The 27708-nt window shown below is 39.4% G+C and overlaps 2 protein-coding genes and 1 non-coding gene across 3 annotated transcripts; 2 read left to right on the top strand and 1 right to left on the bottom strand.

Moving 5' to 3' along the window:
- Positions 1-416: 416 nt before the first annotated feature.
- On the top strand, positions 417-2252 carry LOC123656621. The gene has a single exon (XM_045592288.1). The coding sequence runs from the start codon at positions 417-419 to the stop codon at positions 2250-2252; it is 1836 nt and encodes a 611-aa protein (XP_045448244.1).
- An 18163-nt stretch (positions 2253-20415) lies between these two features.
- LOC123656338 lies at positions 20416-21631 on the top strand. Its single transcript, XM_045592035.1, has one exon. The coding sequence runs from the start codon at positions 20585-20587 to the stop codon at positions 21335-21337; it is 753 nt and encodes a 250-aa protein (XP_045447991.1). The 5' UTR covers positions 20416-20584; the 3' UTR covers positions 21338-21631.
- A 5590-nt stretch (positions 21632-27221) lies between these two features.
- LOC123656792 lies at positions 27222-27324 on the bottom strand. The gene has a single exon (XR_006743600.1). It is a non-coding gene; the product is annotated as a U6 spliceosomal RNA (small nuclear RNA).
- Between the last annotated feature and the right edge of the window lie 384 nt (positions 27325-27708).

The following is a 27708-nucleotide window of genomic DNA, read 5'->3' as shown; positions in this document are numbered from 1 at the left end:
CTCGTCGTCTCCCCTGGACCCTGTCCTGACCCCGGTAACGCAGGTGGCAGGCAGGTGACTGAATGCTATAGGCTATACTTGGTTGTGGATTATTTTGTCTTTGTGACTGCGATTGTTAAACGATGCTTCCTCTACGCGAGAGTAGAGGTGGAGTTGCCAAGGGCCCTTCTCAGGGCCAACCCAACGGCCCTTCTCAGGGCCAACCCAACGGCCCTTCTCAGGGCCAACCCAACGGCCCTTCTCAGGGCCAACCCAACGGCCCTTCTCAGGGCCAACCCAAAGGCCCTTCTCAGGGCCAGTCGCAAGGAGATATCGAGGTCTTGGAGGACATCTCCATCACCTCGTTGTCTGAGTCGGAGCTGGGGCGAAAGCGCCTTTACTCGGGAGGCTCAGAAAACTCCGGCACGGAGATAGAGATGGGAGCGAGCGTGGGGGCTAGGTCCCGGCCAGCGGCCAAGAGGGGCAAGGCACCCACACTTACGGGCGCCAGAGCAGCTCTGAGAGAGCGTGTGGAGAAAGACCGGGAGAACGAGTTCGAGGCGTCCCTCCTCAAGAGAGTATACAGGAAGGAGAAGGTGGTGGGGGGTCACATGGAGGAGACCCCTATCGAGTTGGACGATATCGAGAACCGGGGGGCCGAGGAGCTGAGGGTGGCTTCTGAGGCCAACCTCAATTTAATCCTCGGCCTGACTGGGAAGTCGGTCAACCTGAAGGGGGGTTATGCCGCCAAAATTAGAAGGGCCGCCGGCGCCATTAGGGACATGCTGGAGTCCCTTGTGGGCCGCAACGTGACGGACGAAGTCCGAAGACTGAAGGCGGACATCTGTCGGCTCACTCGGGAGCTGGAACTGAGCCGTGAGGAGGTGCGGGCTTACAGACGGGAGTTCGAGGACAGCCGCAAAAAGGTGGCTGAATCCACGAGTGCAAAGGAGCCTGCCGACTTAATGCAGGACATAGCTGTTATGGTCGGCAACATCGTGGACGACCGCATGGCGGCTCTTCAGCTCCCTGCTGCCCCTCCTTGCGGCACCCCAATGGCTAGGGACAGCAGACCACTGGCGCGAGCTACAAGAGCCACCAGTGCGAATAAGAACCGAATGACGGCGGCCTCTAGCGCTAGCGTGGGTGCCCAATTAGACTCGGAGGAGCCCCCCACCCTTCCCCTAGCATCGAGCAAGGGAAAGGGGAAGGGAAAAGACAAAGGAAAGGGAAAGGTTAAGGAGGTGGAGTGGACTGCGTTCGGTCCCTCCACCTCAAAGCAAGCGGCCACTCAACGGAAGGAGGGAGAGGTGGCCATACCCCATGAGGAGCCGAGGGCAAGCTGGACGGAAGTCGTCCGCCGAAAATCGGCGGCGAACAAACGGACAGCTTCAGCGCCGCCGGCGAAGAATCCGGTGACAAAAAAAACGGCAGCCTCAACGCCGCCGGCCAAGAAGGAGACCCCGAAGCCTAGGCTGGCGCTCCCTCGCTCTGCGGCCGTAATTATTAAGTTACGGCCGGAGGCAGTAGCCAGGGGGGCCACGTACGGGTCGACATTGCTTAAGGCCGAGAGCAATATCGACCTCAACGAGCTGGGAATAGGCCCGCTTCGAATTCGCCAGTCGGCGACCGGGGCGCGACTTATCGAGGTGACCGGCTCCACGTGTGGGGATAAGGCCGATGCCCTCGCCGCTCGTCTAAAGGAGGCCTTGGCTGAGGAGGTGGAGGTGCTCCGGCCTGAGAAGCGGGCAGAGATGCGAATCTCAGGCCTGAGCGACGCGGTCACAGCGGAGCGCTTGGCTACTGCGGTGGCGAAGGAGGGGGGCTGTTCTCCGGGACAAGTCCACGTGAGAAACATTCGCGTAGGGCAAATGGGCTCGGGAACAGCCCACATTGAAGTTCCGGCAGCAGCAGGGAAAAAACTGCTGCAAGCCGGGAAAATAGCGGTGGGGTGGAGCAGGGGGGTCGTCCACCTCCTGCAGGCGCGTCCCAGGCACTGCTTCCGTTGTTTGGGACTAGGGCACGTCGGTGCCACGTGCCCAGCAGGCACTGACCGCAGCGCACTGTGCTATCGCTGCGGACAGGCTGGCCACAAAGCCGCCGGGTGCTCGGCCGCCGCTCGTTGCGCGGTGTGCGCGGACGCTGGCAGGCCGGCGGGCCACGTGATGGGGGGCATGGCGTGCAAACCCCCAATAACTCGCGGGAAGTTCCCTTCGCAGACATCCCAAGGGGGGAACCAAGTGGTGACAGCAGACGCTGAGATGGCCGAATAATGTCCGGGCATCTCAACGTCCTCCAGGCGAACGTCAACCACTGCGCTGGAGCCCAGGACCTTGTCTTGCAGTCCATGGCGGAGTGGTGTGTTGACGTCGCCATCGTCGCTGAACCATATGCCGTGCCTTCTTACCCACACTGGGCGGGAGACACCGAGGGCTTGGTGGCGATCGTGGTGAGGCCTGGAGCTGGACCCCCCCTTGTCATCAAGGCGAGGGGACATGGGTATGTGGCTGCGGTTCGGGGGGAGGTGGCTTTCGTCGGAGTCTACTTCTCCCCGAATCGTGACCTGGCGGCCCTGGAACGGTTTCTCGATGTTCTGGGGCCGCTGGTGGGGCAGCTAGCTCCCCTTCAGGTTTTCGTAGCCGGTGACCTCAATGCCAAGTCCACGGCTTGGGGAAATCCGGTTACGAACCCAAAAGGGAGGGAGGTGGAGGAGTGGGCGCTTGCTGCCGGACTATCCCTGCTCAATGTGGGGACAGTCCAGACGTGCGTGCGTTGGTCGGGAGGTTCCGTGGTAGACGTCACGTTTGCCACGCCAGCTATCGCACGCAGAGTGGAGGGGTGGAGGGTGGAAACGGAGGTGGAGACTCTCTCGGACCATCGATACATAAGGTTCGAGGTGTCTCCAGCTCCCGTCCGTCCGGCGTCATCGTCGTCGTCAACGTTGTTCAGGGGGTGTAGCCAGTTTCCACGCTGGGCACTCTCCAAGCTCAACCGGGAACTGGCAGAGGAGGCCGCAATCGTCGGCCGCTGGAGTCTCCCGCCATTGCTGGAGTTTGGGGTGGATGAGGCGGCTAACCGGCTCTGCGACACATTTACCGCTGTCTGCAGAGCGGCCATGCCGCGCGCGAAGCGTCTACCCCAACGGCGGGCGCTCTACTGGTGGTCGGCTGAGATAGCCGGTCTCCGGGCCGCCTGCAACGGGGCCAGGAGGCAATATACTCGGAGCAGGCGGAGACGCCCCCAGGACGTGGACAGGGACGACAGGCTGCGCAGGATCTACGTGGAGAAAAGGAAGATCCTGCAGCAGGCCATATGCCGAGCCAAGGAGGAGGCCTGGCTGGAGTTAATTGGGGGTCTAGAGAGAGACCCCTGGGGCCGACCGTATAATTGGGCGCGGAACAAGCTCCGCGCCCAGTCGGCCCCCATCAGCGAAACGCTCCAGCCGGAGCAACTGGGAAGGATCGTCGGGGAACTCTTTCCCGACGAACCCGAGGGTTTCATGCCCCCCAGGATGGCTCGGCAGACGCCGGACGAGGAGGAGAGTGTTCCGCCACCCGTCACAGAGGCTGAAATGGAGGCAGCTCTGTCCCGCCTTCAGAGTAAGAAGAGGGCGCCGGGTCCAGACGGGGTGCACGGGAGAGTACTTGGGATCGCTCTCGGGCACCTCGGCGATAGCCTCCGGGAACTGTTTGACCGCTGCCTGCGGTCTGGCCAGTTCCCGGGGGCCTGGAAGGAGGGTCGGCTTTGCCTACTTCCTAAGGCAGGGCGGACCCCGGACTCGGCTTCGTCGGTGCGACCGGTGGTGTTGCTGAACGAAGCTGGGAAACTCTTGGAGAGAATAGTGGCTTCCCGGCTCGTTCAGCACCTGGAGGAGGGCTCGGGACCCGGACTCTCGGAATCCCAATTCGGGTTTCGAGCGCGCCGGTCGACCATCGACGCCCTCAAACACCTACGGGCGGTGACGGGTGAAGCGGAACACAAGAGGGAGGTGGTGCTCGCGGTGTCGTTGGACATCGCGAACGCCTTCAACAGCCTCCCGCATGCAGTGATTCGGGAGGCACTCAAATTCTTCGGAGTACCCCCGTATCTAGGGAGGCTGCTGGAGGCGTACCTCTCCGATCGCAAAGTAGGCCTCGAAAATCGGTCGGGGTCCGTGGAGTGGCGGCGGGTCGGCTGTGGTGTCCCACAGGGATCGGTGCTGGGCCCGATCCTGTGGGACATCGGATACGACTGGGTCCTGCGAGGCCGTCTCCTCCCCGGGATGGGTGTCATTTGCTACGCGGATGACACTCTCGTTTACTCCCGGGGACGAGACTATAAGGAGGCGGCGCGGCTGGCTGAGGTCGGACTCGACCTCGTGATCAGCCGCATAAAGAGTTTGGGGCTTCGTGTCAGAATTGAAAAGACCGAAGCCCTCCTCTTTCGCGGGACCGGACGCAAGGGACCCCCACCGGGGGCTACCCTGCAGATCGGAGAGGGGAGGGTCCGGATGAGCTCCCAAATGAAATATTTGGGGCTTATCCTTGACGGAGGGTGGACCTTCGGTCCACACTTCGCTATGGTGGGACCGAAGGTCGTGAAGGTGGCGAGTGCACTGGGCAGACTCCTCCCGAACCTCGGAGGACCCAGCGCTGCCTGCAGGCAGCTATATTCCGGAGTCTGCCGGAGTATGGCGACGTACGGTGCCCCGGTTTGGGCGGATCGCCTCACTGCGAAGAATAAGGCCGCACTGCGGTCGGCGCAGAAGATCATCGCGGTGAGGGTGATTCGGGGGTATCGTACGGTATCGTGGGCTGCAGCTACTGCCCTAGCTGGCGACCCCCCGTGGGAGCTCGTGGCGGAGGTCCTTGCCGAGACCTACTCATACGTCTCGGGTAGGAGGGCTCTCGGTGAGAACCTCACGTTGGACGGGATCCTACGGGTGCGCCGAATGGGGCAAGAAGCATTAATGCGGAGGTGGGGGGAGGACCTGTTGGAGCAGCCGTATGGCACTCGCGTAACGGCTGCCTTGCGCCCGGTCCTTGAGCGGTGGATGCGCCGTAAGCGCAAACCCCTCACCTTCCGTCTGACGCAGGTTCTCACCGGGCACGGCTGCTTTGGTGAATACTTGTGTCGGACGGCCCAAAGGGAGCCGACGACTGAATGTCACGATTGTGGCGCGGCGGTGGACTCTGCCCAGCACACCCTCGAGGTGTGCCCGAGATGGGCGGCGCTACGTCGCGATCTGACGACAGTCCTCGGAGGGGACTTGTCACTACCGAGCGTTATCACCGCGATGCTCGGTGACGACGAGTCCTGGAAGGCGATGGTCTCCTTCTGCGAGACAGTAATGTCCCAGAAGGAGAACGACGAGCGGATGAGAGAGGGGGCCGCCGACGAGGCCTCCGTCCGCAGGCGACGAACGGGGGTGCGTAGGAGGCGCTACTTAATGCACCTCCAGTAACGCCCCTGTGCCCATGTCGGGCCGGGATGGGAACCCGGTCCTGCTAGACATGGCGTCGTCGGGATTGTTCAGAGGTGAGCCGGACAGTCCCATGGAGGAGAAGTCTGGTCTTTTCGCCGAGGCCAGCCTGTCGCTGGAGGGATCCTGTTGCCTGCAGTTCCGGGACCCTCCAATTAAAGCGGCTGAAGGCTCCCGCAGGGGTTTTGGTCGGTAGTGCACCCCCAAGTGCTAAGCCGACATACGGTCTAGTAATGCCTACCCGGGCATCCTGGATATCACCCGTAAATGGGTTACCCTGCGATATCAAAAAAAAAAAAAAAAAAAAAAAAAAAAAAAAAAAAAAAAAAAAAAAAAAAAGGCCCCAAGAGTACTTTCAGTTTGTTACAAATTCAAATTTTAAAAGTTATTAGTTATTATTTTTGTAAAAGTAAAGCTACCACCGATTCGCAATATAGATTAATCTGCAGAGAAGAATCGGCAAGAAACTCCGCAGTTACTCTTTTGAAAATAAGATATAACTGCGTTTTAGTGCAAAATTAATAATATCTTGCATGAAATACAGCGTCATTAAGTCCACACATCTTTATCAACTATGTAATCCTGCACGGAATAATATCTATTAATTTTTTAAATTAAAAACTTAAAATTTATCTTTATAACCTACCTCCCCACTAATAATTCATATATAGAAGATACAATTACAATTATAAAAAATAACTAAATATAATTATTTCTAAAACGCATAAGAGCTTTCTTAATGTGATCTTCTTCTCGTAGCTACAGTATCGTAGAAAATCATTTGCTGCCTCTCAAGCGTTAAAGAGAGACGCAACATTTGCGGCAACCTACGTGGCAATTTAACTTTAAAGGATTACATATTACGCCGTTGTACCGAAAGCAGATTATTTTGTAAAGCTGGCTCACACAATGAAGTACAAATTAGTGCCGCAAACTTATGTATGAAATTCGTATTATTTTCGTTAAGTAGCGCCATACGCGCAAACAACCTCTATCAGAACATGAACAATTATGCCGAAACTGTATACGTGAATTAAATGATTTATGATTTGATACATTGTAAACTTAATGAAAATTTTGTTATGATAAACGAACATTTCGCAACGTTTATTTTTATTACAAATACAACAAAATTCGTCGAAATATATCCAAATTCTGTACTTATCGTTACGTAGTATAAAACAAAGTCGCTTCCCGTTGTCTGTATGCTTAGATCTTTAAAATTAGGCAACGGATTTTCATGCGGTTTTCATCAGCAAATAGAGTTATTCTAGAGGAAGGTTTATATATATAATACATGCATAATACCATATAGTATAGGAAGACTGATACTTTTTGGAACCGTGCGAAGCCGAGGCGGGTCGCTAGTTTGTTATAAAATAAAATATTTAAAAAACCTGCTTTTGTAATTTCGTTTTTTTATATATATCTTTTTATACTTTAAAAAAATAAATATATCAAAATTAGTTTGATAAAACGTTTTCATATGTGAAAATGTTAAACTAAAGACTAAACTTTTTGTTGATTTATTGTTAATGCAGTAGTATAAATAAAATCAATCGCCATTTTGGTAATACAAACAATTTCTCGATCAAAATAGACTTCACTTAGTTATCTAAACAAAATTAGCCTTAACAGCGTAATAATGCGATGTGTAATATACTAAAGCGGCTTCTGATCTACACAATTTCATAATAGGTTAAGTACTGTCTCATCAATATTTTAACTTTGATTAAATAACTTGATAGATTATTTACTCAACTGTAATAATTTATTTATAATTGCATTGCATAGTCCACTAATATTTTTTCTACAGTTATTATTTTGTTAAATACACTTTTAAATTTATACTTTAAAATTATCGATCGATCGAACAATTCGATCGAACGATTCGATCATAGAACTTCTTTATTCAAATAAGCTTAAAGATATTATTTACCAGTGTGCTTACCATAGTTAATATGAAGGTGCCACTGACTCAGAATGGTTTACATGAAATTCAAATTTACTCTTTTAAAATCCATCAACGCATTACCGATTCAAATTCCGTCACGTCTTACATAAAAGCCATACATACCTAACACAAATTTTTGTCCTGTATATTATTTTGTACCGAATCAATAAAAAAATATCGATTATTTTTTCTTTTCATATTTTAAGTGCCATTTAAATAATTTTTAAAATAAGCAATAAATTAATTTATTAGTAGTTGTAAAATCGTAGGGTTTTGTCATATGTGCAATACCATGGCCTACAAAATAAACATTTGACTTTACGTAGTAGGAAACCAAGAGTTATATTTTATCATTGCTTCTCATGTTCATACCAAGCGAGTTACTATTTTTGACAAAGTAATCCATATTTTTGTGCTATATCATATTATTTTCTAAAGAGTAACTGCGGAGTTTCTCGCTGATTCTTCTCTGCAGAATCTACATTCCGAATCGGTGGTAGCTTCACTTTTACAAAAATAATAATTTATTTTTAAAGTGTTAATTTGTAAAATGACGATTCGAAAGTGCTCTTGGAGCCTATTTGAATAAAGCTATTTTTGATTTTGATTTTTTTGATTTTATGATAAACGCACTATGCATACTATATATAAGTATATCTATATGAAAAAAGAAATATCTATATTGAGGACTCGAGTTCCAAGATCGTAATTGCCAAGGATAGATCTCTTTTGCAGGATATATACAATTTCAGTTCGAGGCGCATTTGAGTCTTTTCACGCTGTATATTAAAAGATACACGGTATAGTTCCATTTTTAACATAAAATGTCACAGAAAAATTACTTTTTTCTACTTATTTAAAAGAAAAACTGAGAAATAGCTGACGAAGCTTACACGTTTGTTTGTATACATAAGAACGGCAACAGCGCATAGGAAAGTCATCCTTCATCAAGTTTATCTTTATAAAGTTACTGTCACAATCGAAAATGAAATGAAATTTCCTTTGTCTGCGCTTTTCCTACACACCCCGACTAAATTTTAGCAATTGACATATAAACTGTACTTTTTTTCACTAAATAATTTACCTGATCTTCGTGATAAGCAGATAAGCAATTGATTTCGTCATTAGCATATGAAAATTAACGATTTTCAGTAATTTACAATGACTAACGCAGACAACTAAATGTATTTTATTATTATTAAAAATGTATAGAATCAAAAAGTAGACTAAACAAATCAGACTATCAGACTAAAACCTAAATGACACGTTTTTATAAATAAAACAACCTAAAAGGAATAATCATTTAATCCCGACGACCCTAATTAGGATAATGGAATTATCTTATCAAATTAGTTTATTGTCATCGGTTATCTATAAGTCTACTAAGTTTAAATAAAATCTGAACTTTTGAAGTAGGTCAAAATGAAGTCCAAAGGAGTCGGTTACAAACATACAAACATACAGGTGAAGCTAATAAAAAGCGTGTAAAAATACAAATATTGACTTTTTACTTACAAGTTATTTACCTTCAATTTAAAGGGTTTAAGTTACAGAGATAGAAAATTTCAATTTTATATTAAATATGGCTAGTTTTTTATAGAAACACTAGCTGGCTCGGCAAACGTTGTCTTGCCGCTAAACGCTATTTAAAAATAGGGGTTGGTGTTAGAAGGGTGAAAATTTAGGGTTGTATGTATTTTTCAACGCCAAATCATAATAAAATAAAAAATAAATAATATATCTAAAAGTTAAAAAAAAATAGGGTTGGACTACCCTTAACATTTAGGGGGATGAAAAATAGATGTTCGATTCTCAGACCTACCCAATATGCACACAAAATTTCGTGAGAATGGGTCAAGCTGTTTTGGAGGAGTTTAACTACAAACACCGCGACACGAGAATTTTATATATTAGATAAATCGTGAACTTTTATATTAATTTAATTTATATGTAATTTAATTGCCAATGAATATAGAATGTTCGTCTAGGAAGTAAAAGTATTATTTTCTAATATTTCAAATGTAACAAAAATAAGAATTAAATATTATTTTTTAATGTAGCGTAGGCAAGTTGGAAAGGTTGAAAATCGAAATGCGAGAGTTACGGATTTTGCTGACAAAAGAAGACTAATCCAACATGAGAACGGTATGTATTGACATGCCATTTTTCACTTTAACATAACGAAATGTCAGTTCCATTGTAGACCTTTATCATTGTCAATAAAACGTATAAATCTGATATAAATCTTGTTAACACGTTGAACGCCAGACCAAAAACCATGTTTAGTCCAGTGGGCCGCGACGGACACCATGTGACTGCCATTATATTGGGTCCAAGAGGCCGTGTCGGACACCATGTGTCCGCATGCCCTCGATCACTTCAGAAGTCTCTAGGGAGCCGACAGACAGTGTTTCGACTGTTTTTACTAAGGCAAGTGACCCGCGCGGCCTCACAGTGCAATAAGGCCACATAGCACAAAAAAAAAATCGAAAACACTTCGAATTTATAGGCTTTTTAACAAATTGTTTCCAAAAATGTTATAGCTGGTGTCTGCCACTTGAGATCTTGGAAAATAATGGGTAAATAACTGTTTCCGTCAGTCGCCCATTATTTTTGAGGTTTTCGCTGACAATATTTGCAGAAAAACACCTTAACAATTTTTTGACGATTCTCGATTTATTGGTGTGGCCCCAGGCGAAAGTATGCTGTCGGACATACGGTGTCCGTCATGGCGTTCAACGTGTTAAGGTAAGGTAAGCAATTTGCTTTGAGCGGAATTGTATATAATAACGACTTTAGACCGCTTTACATTATCGACTCATGGTGTATTTAAAGTAGTTAGTGCAATATAGACGGTAAGGATTCTTTTAGAGATAAATTCGCCCTTGCAAACTGCCATTGTAATATTATTTTATGTGCGTTCTTTAAGTGCAATAAACATCGCTTCAGTCTGTAATATCCCACTACTGGGCATAGGCCTCGTTCCCCATGTAGGAGAAGGATCAGAGCTTAATCCACTACGCTGCTCCAAGGCGGGTTGGCGGATATAATCCCTACTGTGAGTAACAATCGCTATCAGGTGTACATGATAACAACCGGGACCGACGGCTTAACGTGATCTCCGAGGCACGGTGGGAAGACCCACCAGGACTGCACAAACACCCAGACCACGGCAAACACCTGTATGGCCAATACAAATGTTTGTCATGTGCGGGGATCGAACCCGTAACCGCCAGCGCAACAGGTACAATCCATGGCTGTGACCGCTGCGCCAACTCGGCGTCTATAATAAACATAACATACTATTATTTTATTAGAAACATCTTATCGACTGAATAATTTTTCTATCGTTATCAACTTCGTATATTCAACATGTAATTCACCGTAGGTAATCTAAAAATAAATAATCAATTAAATACGTACTATTATTCATAATTTGAATAGATGTCGCTTCAATTTAAATTGGACAACATAACAACCACCAGCTTCCGAAATTAGAACGACTTCTTTTTGGAAGTCGGCCTGACGCCTTATAATCGACGGCTCCCAATAATTTAATTTTGGAATCGAACTCGCAATCGCAAGTGTCACAGCCTATAACCACTGCTGTAAACAATTTATTTATTAAGTGCCACACACTACCGCGCGTCAGGCCAATCCTTTGAACACAACATTACAATGTCGTGCCACGCCCGCGAGTCGCGTTACAAACAAACATACAGCGCAAGCCACATTACAAGAAGCATTTAATATATTTTTAACGTACTTCAAAAAAAAAAAAAAAAAAGAACGAGGTTCTCGTTTCAATTATATTTTTTTAACGTACCGATTTTGATGTTTTTTTAAGAATATACATAACTATTATAAGTAATAATATATTAATTATCAATATTAAAGTTTACGTTTATATATCACGGCATATTGAATGTTACTCGGAATTAGTTATCATAGTTTTGTATACTTCATTGTATTTGTTAGTAATTATTTGTGTCAAGATAGTAGTTACTTATATACGGTACAACTATATAACACACGTTACACGGGAGTACAAAGCCTTCACATAAGATCAAATGTTTGGAATTCCATTAAAAGGCGACTCGTGTCGTTAAATGTCGGCGTTGAAATTATTACTTCCGAATAGCACCGTACGAAACGATGACATAAATAAGATCCCAACATAACCTTAAACTTGGCTTAGGTATTTTAATAAAACGTTAGTAGTTTACGACTTCATAGAATACGAGGTCCGATAACATTATTTTACCCTTGATATCAAAATTCTAAGAAGCTAAGTATGTCTGTGAGTCCTTTCAGGGCTTTCTTGCATTGAATTCCTTCCTCGTGGATTCCAAGAAGCGCTTTGTGGTGCCTATCCCGGCAATGCAAATGGGGGGGACGATTGCCTCTCGCTGCTCCTATTCAAGACTTTAATAAAGCCCGAAGCTCTAAGGCGGTGAAAAATTCAATTAGATATTTTCGTATTTTACTTACATTACTTTCCTCTTTTAATTAAAAATATTGAAGATTTTTATATCTTTTTTAAACGATCAAATATATTGTGATTTTATATGATCCTGGTAGAGATGAAAAGTATAAATTTTTAGCGTATTTTAGTGATGGTTGGAAAGTAATTAGGTATAGTTTCATGTAGTTATTATAGCATAGTTTAGGTAGTTTAATTTTCCACAAGAAAACTATTATGATTATAATAATAATTTATAAATATTAAAGTTTCTCATTTAATTTTTCATCATATTAATTTTTCTAATAAAATATTATTATTATAAACATTTAGTTTCCTAAAGATTTTTATTCATGTATCAAAATAAAAAATGTAATTCAATTTACAAATCAGTTCGAAACGTTTCTTGGATTTTGTTAAAAAAAGTTCTATTAAAATGAGATTTCATTCACTTGACTTCTAATTCCTAGACGTAGTAAAAGAATGAATTGCGCAGGATTCCTCATCGAGTTCCCGCTGTGCTTTGACGTGATTCAAATCAATTGATAGTAGGTACCTTAGAATACAGAAGAAATAAAAATGTTACAAAAATGTATACAAACATATAAGACAACACACATATGTACATATAAAGAAATCTAAAACTCAACATTCTTACGGATGATAAATATTTATGTGATGTTTTAAAAAAACTTTCTAACGCTGATGTGATGACATTTCCGTTTAGTGTAATTTTCTTAGTACTGCTCGCCTCGTAAAGCTCGCAGGCATACTTCTCCAGTTTCTACATCTTCTTCGTTTTCTTGCAAACTTAAAGGTATTATTGCTGTGAAGAAATTCTTTTCCTTTAGAAATGAATCCGTGTGTATTATTACGTTCTTTTAGAGTTCAGCCTTTCACGACAACACTTTTGCCTTTTGAATTTTTCACTACTTTCACTTTTCGCTCTCCAATCCCTACAAAATGCAAAGCAAACTTAAGAATAGACCCTGAGACTATATAAAAGTTCCCAGAACTTTTTAAATTTGATTCTGTTTTTATCAGCTGCGATTATGATGCTGAATTAAACATTGAAATATTTACGGTATTTATTGAACATAACGGGAAGCTGTTTTGTTGGATTTCAATAGATTTAGTTATTTAGCGTATGTATGTTAGAGGTACTTAGTCAGTTTTTATATTGAAATGTATACTCGTGTTGTGTAATATAATTGGGCCTGTCTGGGTGTTTGTGCAGTAATTGTGGACCCACCGTGCCTCGGAGAGCACGTTAAGCCGTCGGTCCCGGTTGCTATCATGTACACCTGATAGCGATCGTTACTCATAGTAGGGAATATATACGCCAACTCGCATTGGAGCAGCGTGGTGGATTAAGCTCTGATCCTTCTCCTACATGGGGAAAGAGGCCTATGCCCAGTAGTGGTAAATTACAGGCTGAAGCGATGCGTAATATAATTAAAACATTTAAGTACATTCAAATATTTAAGTGCATGGAAGTTATTTGATTGCTTTGTGTTATTATATTTATTATTGAATGACACACTTAAAAACTAAGTAGTAATTATTAGTAAGTAATTTGTTACAAGAATAGTATATTATATGTTATATTAATAAATTATTAATGAATTAAAATGCTAAATGATAGAATATCTCGGAGACAGCACGAGATATTAAATACGTTATATTATAAGTTTAAGCTTGTAACTAAATAAACAAAATGAATCCATTGTACAAATAAATTAATTTTTATAGCAAGTGCAATAAGCTATGAAGCAATAACAATTTATCAGTGTTAGGCGAAATTTATAGAAGGAATATTTAATATGTACCTATCTGATATTAAACGCGTCTATTTTAATAATGTATATTATCTATACAAATAAATAAATCTAGAGTGTCTGTTTGTAATAATAAAATAACTGCTTTTTATTAAATGCGTATGGATGTGTATACGGTACATATACCAAAATGACATTTTGTACAATTTTTAACTGTCTGTCTGTTTGTTCTGGCTAATCTCTGAAACGGTTGGACCGATTTTCACGGGAATTTCGCTGGCAGATAGCTGGTGTAATAATGAGTAACTTAAGCTACTTTGGTTTCAGAAATTTATTTATTTTATAAATAAAAAAATAACTTTTTTATTCAAATTCCACGCGGACGAAGTCGCGGGTACAGCTAGTCTTTAAATATTTCGTTTTCATGAACTTCGAACATTAAATGATTTTAGTTATCTCTTAAATTATGAAATGAAGAGACAAATATAATTGAATTATGTATAGGTTGAAATCTGAAACAACGAAAATATAGGAGTTATGTGTAAAACTAATTTCGGATGTAGGAGACGACACGTGTATGCACAAATGGAATTAAAAAAAAAATCAATAAAGCAAATATCTCGTCTGCAATTTTGTGTAATATGCATCGCCCTGTAATTTTCTTTTAGATGCGATTTCATCAGTTTCGAGTCGAAATAATTTATCAAATTGCAGCAAGGAATGCACATGCCGCATGGCTCAGATGTTCTCGGCAGTCGTGAGGCAATTTTTTATTCCGTTATTCATCCCCCTACGTCAGCGATGCTCCTCGGGGGATTGTTAGGGAGACGGAGCCACGGCAAATAAGTTGATATCAATCTAAATAGGGGCTGTGGCTTCGAACGAAATGTTAAATTATTTGTGATAAGAAAAGTTCAGTGAGTTATAGTTTTAACGGAGAATTGGCACGGGAAATGAAGTAAAATAATTGAAGATTTTCATCATACATTTTAATTAAGATAATTTACACAAAAATAAATGTTTTATTTTTTTTATTGTTAAATTTTTTACAATTTCATCGATGTTTTATCAATTTCCACTATACCTAGTGTTAGACGATGCAAAAAAAATGTTTGTACTCTTAATATTATAACGTTGTTTATATTTTAGTTAATAAACGATAAAAATAATTACATTTTACTTTTCATTAAATATTATTTAGCAAATTTTACTTACAGTAGCGTAAATAGATTGGTTACTGTTGCCGCGCAAGGCAATTTAGTTCATATATTTTTTTATAGTAGTACCTAATTGTAGAATAATTGTAGTATATCTAATATTAATTAATTAGTTGTTATCTGTAGTTTGCATTATTTCTTGTAAAATTATTATCTGTAGTTCCTTTGTGGAATTTCATTGTCTTTTGCATAATCTTGTATTATCTATAACTTTTTCCGGCCCTTCCTAATTTAACTTCTCACGCTGTCACATCGCATTAAAAGCAAAAATTAAAATTTAAAAGTATATTGAGTTTTAATTATCAAATTAAGGCTCCATTATGTATCAAATACATAAATTGGTGGCCCATGAGGGGAATCCGTCATTAATTGCATAAATTTAACAAAAATAACGCAAATCGCACCGGCACCGCCACGTGGTGCGCATGCAACAAAGGCAAGAAGATTGAACAAATGGAACAATAGAACAAATATTAAGGCTGGAGCAAAACTGATCTGGACTTCGATGAAGCTAGAGGCATGGTATATCTAAAGTACCAACTCGTGCGGCGCAGTCTGCAAAGATAAGTGTCCATCCTTTGTTCTTCCTAATCAATTCACCTACCTATCCTTTTGTCAAAATTGCAAACAATTTTCTTTTGGAAGGTTTAAAACTACATATTTAGTGTTAATATCACTCCGCTTGCGTAAATTATTAAAATTAATTTACAAAATCAGCGTTAAATACATTAAAAGATGCTTCAATAAAGTACTTTAACCAACAAGTACCAAGCATCTAACTTATTTTTCTCTTAAATCTACAGTCTTATTTCTAATTGTTTAAATAAATGGTGGCCCATGTTTATAACAGTAATTAAATAGTTATAAATTATAATACATTTTCTTTTAAATAAAATTAAAGTTATAAAGTTACATTTCTTTGTTAATTAATAATATAAATTTCTTGTTAAACAATAATAAGTAATAATACAAGATTTTTTAATGAATAGTTAGATGAAATTAGCCTTTTGTTTGTGATTAACAATAATTTATTGCATCATATTAAAATATTTAGATTGTTATTAAATATCTACATAAAATATTTGAATTATTCCAGGATAGACAAGTTGTTTACGAGTTAACGATCTCGATCAGCTGTCCTGCCACTTTTCCAGTGACCTATTGAGGAGCGTGAGAATACCTACTTTTTTAAATTATATTTTCTCGACTATTTTTTAAAACTTATTTTGCTCAAACATGTCTAAGCCCGATAAGCATTCAAGTCTCACTCATCAAGAAAAATTAACCAATTTAATTACAATGAGAAGTTCAATTAGGGGACAGATTACTAAATTTAAAAATTATTTAATTACAATTAATGCGCAAGAGGAAATTTCAAATATATCCCTTGCCGAGTTAAGTTTAAAGTTAAATAAATTTGAGAGTTTATCGTTGAAGTTTGATGAAATACAAAGTGAGATTGAGATTCTTAATTCTGAAAATTTGTCTGCGGAGCTTGATGAGCGTGAGACCTCTGAAAATAATATGATTTCAAACATAGCTATGGCTAAGTCCATACTTGATAGGCAAAATAATCTCGAGACCGAGCGACGAAACTCAATTGCTGTTGAGGCTCAGTGTTCTCACGACCATCGGGATCTAGGGTTTAAATTACCTCAAATTCAAATATCTAAATTTGATGGTGCATATTTCCGCTGGCTTGAATTTCGTGATACCTTTGAAAATCTAATTCACAACAATGATCGTATAAAACCTATACACAAATTTCATTATCTTATATCCTATCTGGAAGGGGATGCAGCCCGGATTATATCCAACCTGGAAGTGTCTTCGGTTAACTATGCGAAGGCCTGGCAGCTTCTCGGAGATCGTTATAATAACAAAAGATTATTAATTAATCATCACTTAAGTTCTTTGTTTAATATACAAGCTCACACCCGAGAGTCTGAAAGGTCTTTGCGCTTCTTGGTTGATCATGTGACTAAGAACTTACGTGCCTTGGCTAGCTTAGGCCAGCCGACTGATAGATGGGATATCTTGATAATTTTTATGTTGTCTTCTAAGCTTGACAGCCGGACTCTGATGAAGTGGGAGGAGTACCGTAACACTCTCGATGATGTCCCGACTTTGGATCAATTTCATAAATTTTTAATTGATCGTGCTGATGTCTTAGAGGCACTCAATCGTAATAAATATGATAATAATGTTAAATACTTACCAGTGATCTCACGGCCAGCGCCCTCTGCACCTACCTCTAGTAATAATAGTAACAATAATCATAAACGAAATAATCATACAAAATCATTTGTAGGTATTAATCAAAAAACAAAAGGCTCTTTAAATTCAAATCAAGTCAAGTCCTTCACTTCTGTGTGTATTATATGCAGCGAAAATCATAAGGTTTTTGAATGTCCTATCTTTATTAAAAAGGGCATCCAAGATAGGTTAGCAGACGTGACCAAATACAAATTGTGTGCCAATTGTCTCAGGCAAGGCCACCCAGTAAGCGAGTGCCGCTTCGGTCCGTGCCGAGAGTGTAAGCAAAAACACAATAGTTTGTTGCATGAATCTAAACAGAGTGTTGTCAATAATTCAGTTGTTGTAAGCTCAGTCTCGTCTGCGGCTAATGTTTCCAATTTAGGATCCAATCAAGTACTTCTCTCCACAGCGGTTATCGAAGTAGTGAACCCTAGCACTAATGAAAAGGAAAAGGTCCGTGCCCTATTAGATTGTGGTAGCGAGTCCTCCTTTATCACGAAATCTTTAAAAGAAAGATTGTCATTAAAATCATACCCCAGTGACTGTCTAAAGGTCATAGGTATCGGTAATAATCACAACAATAACATAACTGAAAGCTGTATCGCTCAAATAAATTCATTAAATGATTCATTTAAAGTTAAGTTATCATGCTTTGTTCTAAAGGAGCTTACAAGTAATATACCTAAATGCGCGATAGATATTAAAAATCTTAATATTCCTAAACATTTACCATTGGCAGATCCTGAATTTAATCACCCGGCTTCAATTGAAGTTTTAATTGGAGCAGACATTTTCTGGGACCTCTTGGGTAGTGAACACCACTCCTTGGGGCCTAAAAATCCTCATTTGCGAAATTCACGGTTAGGCTGGTTAGTATCAGGTCCAATTAATGTAATAAATAACAAAAGGAGAATTCATTGTAATTTTAATGCAATATCTAAAAATAGTAATAAAGAAAACAATATTGAGAATTTGTTAGTTAAATTTTGGGAGGTTGAACAGGTTCCCAATAAACCATTTCTTACCCCAAAGGAGCAAGAATGCGAGAAACATTTCATGACTCACACTGTACGCTTGAGTAACGGCAGGTTTGAAGTCAAATTGCCTTTAACCGAATCTCCTGGTTGTCTCGGGGATTCGTATAATTTAGCGAAAAAACGTTTCTTAAATTTAGAACGCAAATTCAAGCGTAATCCGGCGTTAAAGTCTAAATATTCGGAATTTATTCGTGAATATGCCGAGTTAGGTCATCTCAGTGAGTCAGCAATTTTAAAACCTACCCCAGGTTATTTTTTATGTCACCACGCCGTGTTTAAAAATAGCGAATCCACTGCACTCCGCGTTGTATTTGACGGTTCCGCTGCCTCCTCCACCGGAGTGTCCTTAAACGACATTTTAATGACCGGGCCAAATGTTCAGGATTCTCTCTTCTCCATACTCGTGAGAGCAAGGCAGTACCGGTTTATCTTGTCTGGCGACATCGAGAAGATGTATCGCCAGGTTCAAGTGAATACTGATGACCGGGACTTGCAACTTGTTATTTGGAGAGGAGATGAGTCCGAGCCCCTTAGAACGCTACGACTAAATACTCTTACTTACGGCACCGCAAGCGCGAGTTATTTAAGCACTCGATGCCTGTCGCAGCTCGGGGAGGAGCAGCACGATCCGCTCATAAAAACTATAATACAAAGGGATTTTTATGTAGACGACCTTATTACAGGATCTAATGACGAAAACGAACTGCGGTACATACAAAGGTCAGTCGCGGAGGCTTTGAGATTGGGATGTTTTAATTTACGAAAATATAAGAGTAACTTACCTACTTTGTTCGTGGACTCAAGTATAAACATCCATGAAAATTTAACTATAAGTGAGTCCTCGAGCACTCTCGGACTGGGGTGGAGTCCTACGCATGACACGTTCAATTTTCCAACAAAAACTCCTCCTTCTGTTGAAAAAATTACTAAAAGATACATAATGTCAAATTCGTTTAAAATTTTTGACCCTTTAGGTTTGATTAGCCCTTGCATAGTAAAAGCTAAAATTCTTTTACAAAAATTGTGGAAAGAAAAACTTGACTGGGACGAACCAGTCCCAGATATCATTAAAGAAGAGTGGAATAGTTTTGCTGACAACTTACCTTTTATTCGAGGTTTAAATATAACCAGGCCAGTTATATGTGACTCGCCTAAATCAATTGAAATGCATGTTTTCAGCGACGCCTCACAAGTCGCCTACGGCAGTTGCGTTTATATGAGGTCTGTTGCTGCAAACGGTGACGTCACTGTAAAACTTTTATGCAGTAAGTCTAAAATCTCACCTGTGAAGCCCACGACGATAGTACGTCTCGAGCTCTGTGCCGCACTGCTGGCTGCGAGGCTCAGCAAAGCTGTACTGGACTCGCTGCGTTACAAACCTGATCGCGTGCTTTACTGGTCTGACTCGAGCATAGTTCTGGCTTGGCTGAAAAATAATATAAAACAGTTAAAATCATTTGTGGCAAATCGTGTTACAGAAATATTAGAAATAACTTACCCATCAACTTGGCGGTACGTACCCACTGCTGAAAATCCGGCTGATTTGATCTCCCGTGGTGTAGATGCTTCTAGCCTGCAATCCCTGGATCTGTGGTGGTGCGGACCTAAATTTTTAGTTAAACATGAAAATCATTGGCCCGTGTTAAAATGCAATAAAAACATTGTAATTCCTGAAATAAAATCAAATACTGCTACTGTTGCGGAACCATTTATTAATTTTGAAAATTATTCTTCATTTAATCGACTTCAACGTTCCTTTGCTTATGTTCACAGATTCATTTATAATTCGAGAAACGCTAAAAATAAACGGCTGGGAAACTTAACCGTAGATGAGCTGAGCCAGTCATTCAACGGACTATGTGTAATAGCTCAGGTCGATTCTTTTCCCACAGAGTACGAAGCTCTTAGTAAAAATAAATTGTTAAGTCCCAAAGCTAAAATTTTATCGTTGTCACCTTTTATGAGCGAGAAGTTGATCCGAGTCGGTGGCAGAATCGATGCCTCTAATTACTCGTACGAAAAGAAACACCCCATTTTACTCCATGCATCCCATCGACTCACTAAACTTATATTTGTTCACGAGCACAACAAAAATATGCACGCGCCACCTCAATTGTTGTTGTCCCTAGTCAAGGAACGAGTGTGGCCTATAAATGGAAGGCGGCTCGCTCGGCGCACGGTAGACAACTGCACTCGCTGCCGACGCGTTAGCGGCAAAACTTTATGCCCTCTGATGGGTAATCTCCCAGCTCAGAGAATTAACCCAGATTTCCCTTTTATCTCCGTCGGTCTGGACTTCGCCGGTCCTTTTCAAATATTAAACCGTAAAGGTCGTGGCAGTAAACTCATAAAATGTTACCTTTGCTTATTTGTCTGCTTACGTTTCAAATGCGTCCACTTAGAGGCCGTAAGTGATTTGTCCAAAAATGCATTTATAATGACGCTTAGAAGGTTTATTGCACGAAGAGGTAAGCCAGCGGAAATATTTTGCGATAATGGTAGAAATTTTGTCGCCGCTGCCAAAGAGTTAGGGCAATTTTTAAAAACCAACCAGGAGTCTCTGTTTGACTTTGCCACTCAAGAAAGCATTAAATTTGTATTCTCACCAAGTCGAGCGCCACATTTCGGCGGGATCTGGGAAAGTGGCATTAAGTCCGCTAAATACCATTTAAAACGTGTCATGGGCAACAGTCATGTCACATTCGAAGAACTTTTAACTTTGTTTACGCAAGTGGAGGCGATACTTAACAGTCGCCCTTTATGTCCCATGTCATCATCCCCTGACGATCTCCTCTCCCTCTCCCCAGGACACTTCCTAATCGGAAGACCTTTGACTGCGCCGCCGACACAGGCGTGTGACAACCACAACGAGAACACCCTGCAACGATATGAACGCATAGAAAAAATGTATCAGCATTTTTGGCAAAGATGGCAGAGGGAATACATTTCAGAAATACAACAGCGAACCAAATGGAGAACCAACAAGGCCAAGCTGAACGTCGGTGATTTGGTTCTCATCCATGAAGACCACGTCCCTCCGCTGTGCTGGAGGCTTGGGCGAGTGACGCGTTTGTTCCCGGGTCCAGACGGCGTATCCAGGGTCGCGGACTTGTCCACCACTAGAGGCTGCGTACGGCGGCCACTTGTGCGCCTCTGTCCTCTACCAACTGCTGAAGATCTTCAAGGTTGAAAGAGCTTCCTTTCAACGAGGCGGGAGGATGTTGCCGCGCAAGGCAATTTAGTTCATATATTTTTTTATAGTAGTACCTAATTGTAGAATAATTGTAGTATATCTAATATTAATTAATTAGTTGTTATCTGTAGTTTGCATTATTTCTTGTAAAATTATTATCTGTAGTTCCTTTGTGGAATTTCATTGTCTTTTGCATAATCTTGTATTATCTATAACTTTTTCCGGCCCTTCCTAATTTAACTTCTCACGCTGTCACATCGCATTAAAAGCAAAAATTAAAATTTAAAAGTATATTGAGTTTTAATTATCAAATTAAGGCTCCATTATGTATCAAATACAGTTACATTTGAATTTGTATACGACAGAAACTTTATGCACATGTTTTAACTTTGTTACTTAATATCCTCTTCCCTTTACTTTCCCTTCATGTTAGCACCTTCGCGGTATTGGTAAGTAGGTATCAAATTACTAAGAAGCTAATCGTATCAATCCCGTGAGCAAGCCTGCTCAAGACTTTGTATTATTTAATTATAGAAGCATTCCGTTGACTCACACGCTAACGACTATTATTTTCTTCTACGTTAACTTTCAAATTGCATTTATCGTTTTCTATCTGCAATACAAAATTTTCGTGTCACAGTGTTAGCGGCCAAGCTCCTCCGAAACGGCTTTACTGATTCTTATGTTTTTGTTTGCATATTTGGTAGGTCTGAGAATCGGTTGTAAACTATATTTTAAACTCCTAAGTTATAACGGTGGCCCACCTCAAATTTTTTTTTCATTTTTTGGCAATTTTTTGACTTTTATTTTAGTGTGATTTGGCATCTAAAAATACATACAACGCTAAATTTTCACCCTTCTACCACAAACCCTATTTTTTACAAAACAAAAGGTAGTCATGAGACCAAGAAACAAGCATCAGCTTGGTTGATTAAAACTAAAATCATCAAAGTCTATACACCCAGTGAAAAGTTATGAGGTACAACGTAGGTCAACGAAAAAATTGTCAACGTATTATTAGATATAACTCGAAAAGTAATTGTCAGATATAGATTAAATTTAAAGGAACCACGTGACAAGTACCAACTTTCGATCGAAATCGGTACCCAGTAATAATTTGTTGGCAACATACAAAAAAAAAATACAGTTGAAAAGAGAAACTGCTCCTTTTTTGGAAGTCGATCAAAAAAAAAAACTATATATTCATGGAAAAAAGATATGGCGGTACGTAGTACGCCGGGTGAGTTAGTATAAATTAGGTTCTTACACATGAAATTGGCGTTTGTCGTACTGGCCACTTTGATCTCAAATATTTCCTCTTTGGTTAAGAATTCCAAATTCAAATTTATACAGCTATTTACTCATGCATTTGCGTTTCGAAAACCGTAATTCATAATCGTAAAGACATAATAATTGAGAACATAAATGTCACAAAAAACCTAAGATATTATTAATAATGGAAGATTAAATAATATAGTTGTGCGACTGGCATCTGGTGCAGTGGAGGGTAGGTAATATAAAGGGCGATACACCGTAGTTGCGGAGCGGCTGTCGATAAGCAGTGCTGTTGAGATATTGCACTGAGTAGTCTTGAAAATAAGCTGCGCTGAGCTGAGTTGTGTTGAGCTGCTAAATATAAATATTTTCATAAAAAAATTGTGTTAGTTTACAGATTTATGTAAACAAAGTCGGACTATAATTAGGTTATTTTAGTAAATAATTCATCACGTAGTGGTAGTAGGTGAAATATATCAGGTTCCAGAAGAAAAAAAAATCCTAGCCTTTTTAAAATATTACGTTGTCATGACAATGTACAACAACAAAAAAAATTCCTTCCAATACGCAGTAGTAATTTCACTTATAAGTAAGATTACGAATGATTTAGCTAATAAGCTTACTAATACTTGAATAAACTTGTAGTGATCGCTATACATAATAATGAAAACATAATCATCATTTTGACAAGAAACGAGTATGAAATACTTTTTAGGATTTCACCTAGCCTTTGACTACGGGGATATTGTAAGGATTCCAGCTATATTATATCATCAAGCAGTAAGTGGTTTAGAAATTACGGTTGAATAAAGATATACATAAGCTGACACATTAGAAGCCGGATAATATAATATATTTCCTGGAAAATTAACTGTTATGAAGTCTACAAGTTAGTAGGTAGGTATTGGATTTTTCATGAATATTATTTTTAGTATATAAAATTTATAAATTCTAACGTAGGGTACGTTATTGCAAATGGTAATTAATAAAAATAAAATACTATTTGGAACACATATGATTAAACTACATATAATATATAACATATTAATTCAGTCTTATTAATTAATATGTTATAAGTAATATCTTATCATTACACATAATTAATATTTGATGAGTTACTGACATTCAGCCTGTAACATCTCACTGTTGGGCATAGGAGAAGGATTGAGCTTAATCCATGATGAGTTATTGATACTAAAAGAAAAAAATAATAAATATTAAACGCTATTTTTGTTTTTGATTTTATTGGCCTTTTTTTATCTAAGAGAAGGGTATCATTAATAACAATTTACTTAAACATAGACCTATTATCGGTTGTCATATGACGTGTGAGACTAAAGCGATTGCAATTAAAAGAATGCCATAATATTTATTAGTTCTTTGCTAAATCCCGCTAAAAAGTAGAAATATGCATGACGTATACATTATGCATACGTAGATATGTATAGTATGCATACGTATCTGGGGGCACGGTAGTGCCCCCGCCAAGACGAAACAAAAAAAAAAAAAAAAAAAACGAAAAGCACTACCTATCTTTTCTCGAAGTGCTTCGTCGTTTTTTTGAACCCTCATAACTTGGGTTTGGATTATACTAGATAAACAAAATTCTGGGGATATGGTGTCAATAGTGGACTTATTAAACATATAAAGTTTCAATTGCATAGCTCTTATACTTTAGATTTTATTGATATCTAAAAAACCCCGATTTCGTCACTCACTGATGATCATCAAAATTCTTAGAGTACTTCCTGAAGTCCCAGAAAGCTGAAATTTGGTATGTAAGCTAGTATTAGTATACAAACAACAAAAAAATTCTAAAACTTGGAACTTTTACCCCCCAACCCCTTAAACTAGGGGATGGAAGTTTGTATGAGACTTCCGCAAATTTTGATGCTAGAGGTCTGAAAATTGATATAGGGACTCCTTGTTATTAATAATAATAATAAAATACATAAAAAAATAAAAATCGGTTATTAGTTTATGTCGAAAATTTACATTTTGTAATTTTGGTATTTAAGTTTTGGCGGAGATCACCGTTTGCATATCAGTTCAACATAAAATCAAAAACAGCATGCTTAAACCGAATATGTTGAAGATTGGATGATATTTATGGTATAAAATGTGTCGGAGGTAAAATGCAACTCTAATATTGTCATAAGCAACTTACAAAAAGAAGTGAAATCCCACCAAAAACATTTTCATGTAAAATGTTGCCAAGACGAGATCATATGGCTCGCACTGTCAAAAAGTTATTAGATCTCATGTAGAGCCAAGCTTCTAACTCTACACGCCCTAACTCCACAAGCCCTAACTTCACAAACTCTACACCTTAGTCAAAATATGTGGCTTGGCCGTTTCGTTACTACCGGCTGCCGATGTTGTAGATGACGACTTTCCTGTCTCATTTATATAAATATATTTTCTCTTTTTATTTTTATTTGTATTATATGTATATCAATTCTTCTTCTTCTTTTTATTTTTTCTTTAATAGAACTATTGTATGACAGAAAAGTAAAAAACAGTGAAAAAAAAATTTCACCTTACGCCCACGTGACGGTAGCGAAACGGCCAAGCCATATTTTGACTAAGGTGTAGAGTTTGTGAAGTTAGGGCTTGTGGAGTTAGGGCGTGTAGAGTTAGAAGCTTGGCTCTACATGAGATCTAATAACTTTTTGACAGTGCGAGCCATATGATCTCGTCTTGGCAACATTTTACATGAAAATGTTTTTGGTGGGATTTATTTATTACTAGCTGCCCAGACAGACCTCGTTCTGTCAAATGTTAATAGAAAAAAATATTTTTTTTTTAGTATTAAAACCTTTCGTGGACCTCAAAGAACACACAAAAAAATAAATTAGACGAATCGGTCGAGCCATTCTCGACTTATGGGCTTAGCAACGTCCATTTTTAACCAACTTCAAAAAAGGAGGAGGTTACTCAATTCGAACGTATATAAATAAATAAATATATATATATACATACATATATATATATATATATATATATATATATACATACATATATATATATATATATATATATATATACATTGGGGATAACTCCGTCATTTATGAATCGATTTTGATAATTGATCTGATGATGGGATCCCAGAGAAATCGAGGGAAACTCGAAAATCCGCATAACTTTTTACTGTATGTACCGATTTTAATGATTTTTAATTTAATCGAAAGCCGATGTTTATCATGTGGTCACATTTTAATTTCATCGAGATCTGATTACAACTTTTAGAGTAATCTTTGATAATGCGTATTTATTTGACAATTTTTTCGTCTACCTACGTTGTATTACTTGTCAATATAATTGAAGTCGGTTTTTCTTCGTTTGCCTGCAAATACAATTATTATTTATATAGATTTATTTCCAAATTGGTTGCAACTTTACATTGCTTATAATAAATTATTGAATGTAATTTTATTTAGCGATTCAAAAGTGTTTTTAATCCTACTTATTATAAAATAATTTGTAATTTTGAATTTGTGTAAATTTAAAAATATTTTTTACTTAAAATAAATAAACACAGAAAAAGTGTAGTTAAAGTATTTGATAAAATATTTTCAGAATTTCATAACATAACACAGGAATGGAATTTGATATTAACCGGGCAAAGCATATTCGGGCCGCAACTAATAAACGGTAATTTACCATCCAAACATCACGACTGATCCGCGTGTCCTCTGAGGGTGGGATTGAGTTCGTAATTAATTTGTACTCTGTAATTTATTGCATGAAAATCGACCAAGTAAATGAATATATGGATTCCCTGTGTTGTTAAAGACCTTTTATAATACTAAATGTTTTAATTTAGTTCAATCTGTGACAAAACTTCAAAAACGTCATTAGGTATAGAAATTTCACAAAAGCTTAAGAATAGTTCGGCTAATAATTTCAAATGAATAAAACGAGAAAGTATGTACACATAATTACATAAAATGTATCTAGCTAGTATGTACCTACCAACCCTAACTTGTTATTTTTTTAAGCAGAACAAAAAAAATTAAGTTACATAACTACTAATTTTAAATTATAGTTAGATATTAAAACCAAAACGCTTTTAAGCCTCTTTTTTGTAGTATTTTATTTTTGAGCTCTAAATTAATATTCATTACATTAAAAATTATTCATGCAATTTAAAGTTACGACCGTTTACCGAAATTTTCATAATAAACCGTAAATTACGGTTAAAATATGATGATAGTTCAGTCAAACATTTCACTGTAAAATATACTGCGGTCAAAATGTATAACAGTACAATGAACGCTCTACATTGCTCTAATTTTAGTTTATTCGAATAGTTGAAATACTTGTGAAGGGGCTCTTACGTTTGTACTGCATTCCAAATTAATTCATTAAATCTTGAAATTAATTGATAATATTTTTTCCAACATTTTAAGTTATCGTAATAAATTTGGGTTGATTTCCCTTAAGGATATGAAAACTGAATATTTTTAACGAGAAGGGGAGTCTAGTAAATTTACTTAATCACTCAATTACGTATATGCGACACTATATTACTTTTCCAATTTATTTTTAAAACAAAAAAGGGTACATACGAACGGATTTTATACATTTTTTTGGATTTTACACCAAAATAAACCCTCCACGATTTTGCGTGTCATCCTTGTGCAGGGGCAATGCTAATCTTCTCTGTTTTATTCGGAATTGAATATATGTATTACTGAAGCGACTACACACCAAAATAAAACCCATATCTTTTCTGATCGTCCTTCGCATGCGATTTCTTACCTTTTATAATTGATTTTCAACATATAGTATGGTTAGTAAAATAATTGTAACGTACTGAAATATGAAATAAACTGCTAAAAACCCTTTTTCGGATTCATTGAAGAAAAGTTAAAAAGCACGTAAGAAAATGCAGCGTTTCACCATTCACGCAAACGGATATAGTAATTCGAGCACATCGTTTTTTAATCTGCCTGCCCAGCGTGGTGACTATGGCCAAAACACATGAGTTCACTCCATTTTTGGCGCGAACTTGTGGATGCCTATGTCCAGCAGTGGACTATATTAAGCTGAAGTGATGATGAGTGATGTTTTTTAATCAAGGTGTTAGT

The sequence above is a fragment of the Melitaea cinxia genome, chromosome 9 (assembly GCF_905220565.1).
Source record: "Melitaea cinxia chromosome 9, ilMelCinx1.1, whole genome shotgun sequence".
Lineage (NCBI taxonomy): Eukaryota > Metazoa > Arthropoda > Insecta > Lepidoptera > Nymphalidae > Melitaea > Melitaea cinxia.
Note: the sequence above shows the minus strand (reverse complement) of the source record. Positions and strands in the feature narration are given on the sequence as shown.

Bases quoted from the DNA above. Each gene is read 5' to 3' on its own strand.
- LOC123656621 (XM_045592288.1), top strand. From the start codon at position 417: ATGGGAGCGAGCGTGGGGGCTAGGTCCCGGCCAGCGGCCAAGAGGGGC.
- LOC123656338 (XM_045592035.1), top strand. From the start codon at position 20,585: ATGACGCTTAGAAGGTTTATTGCACGAAGAGGTAAGCCAGCGGAAATA.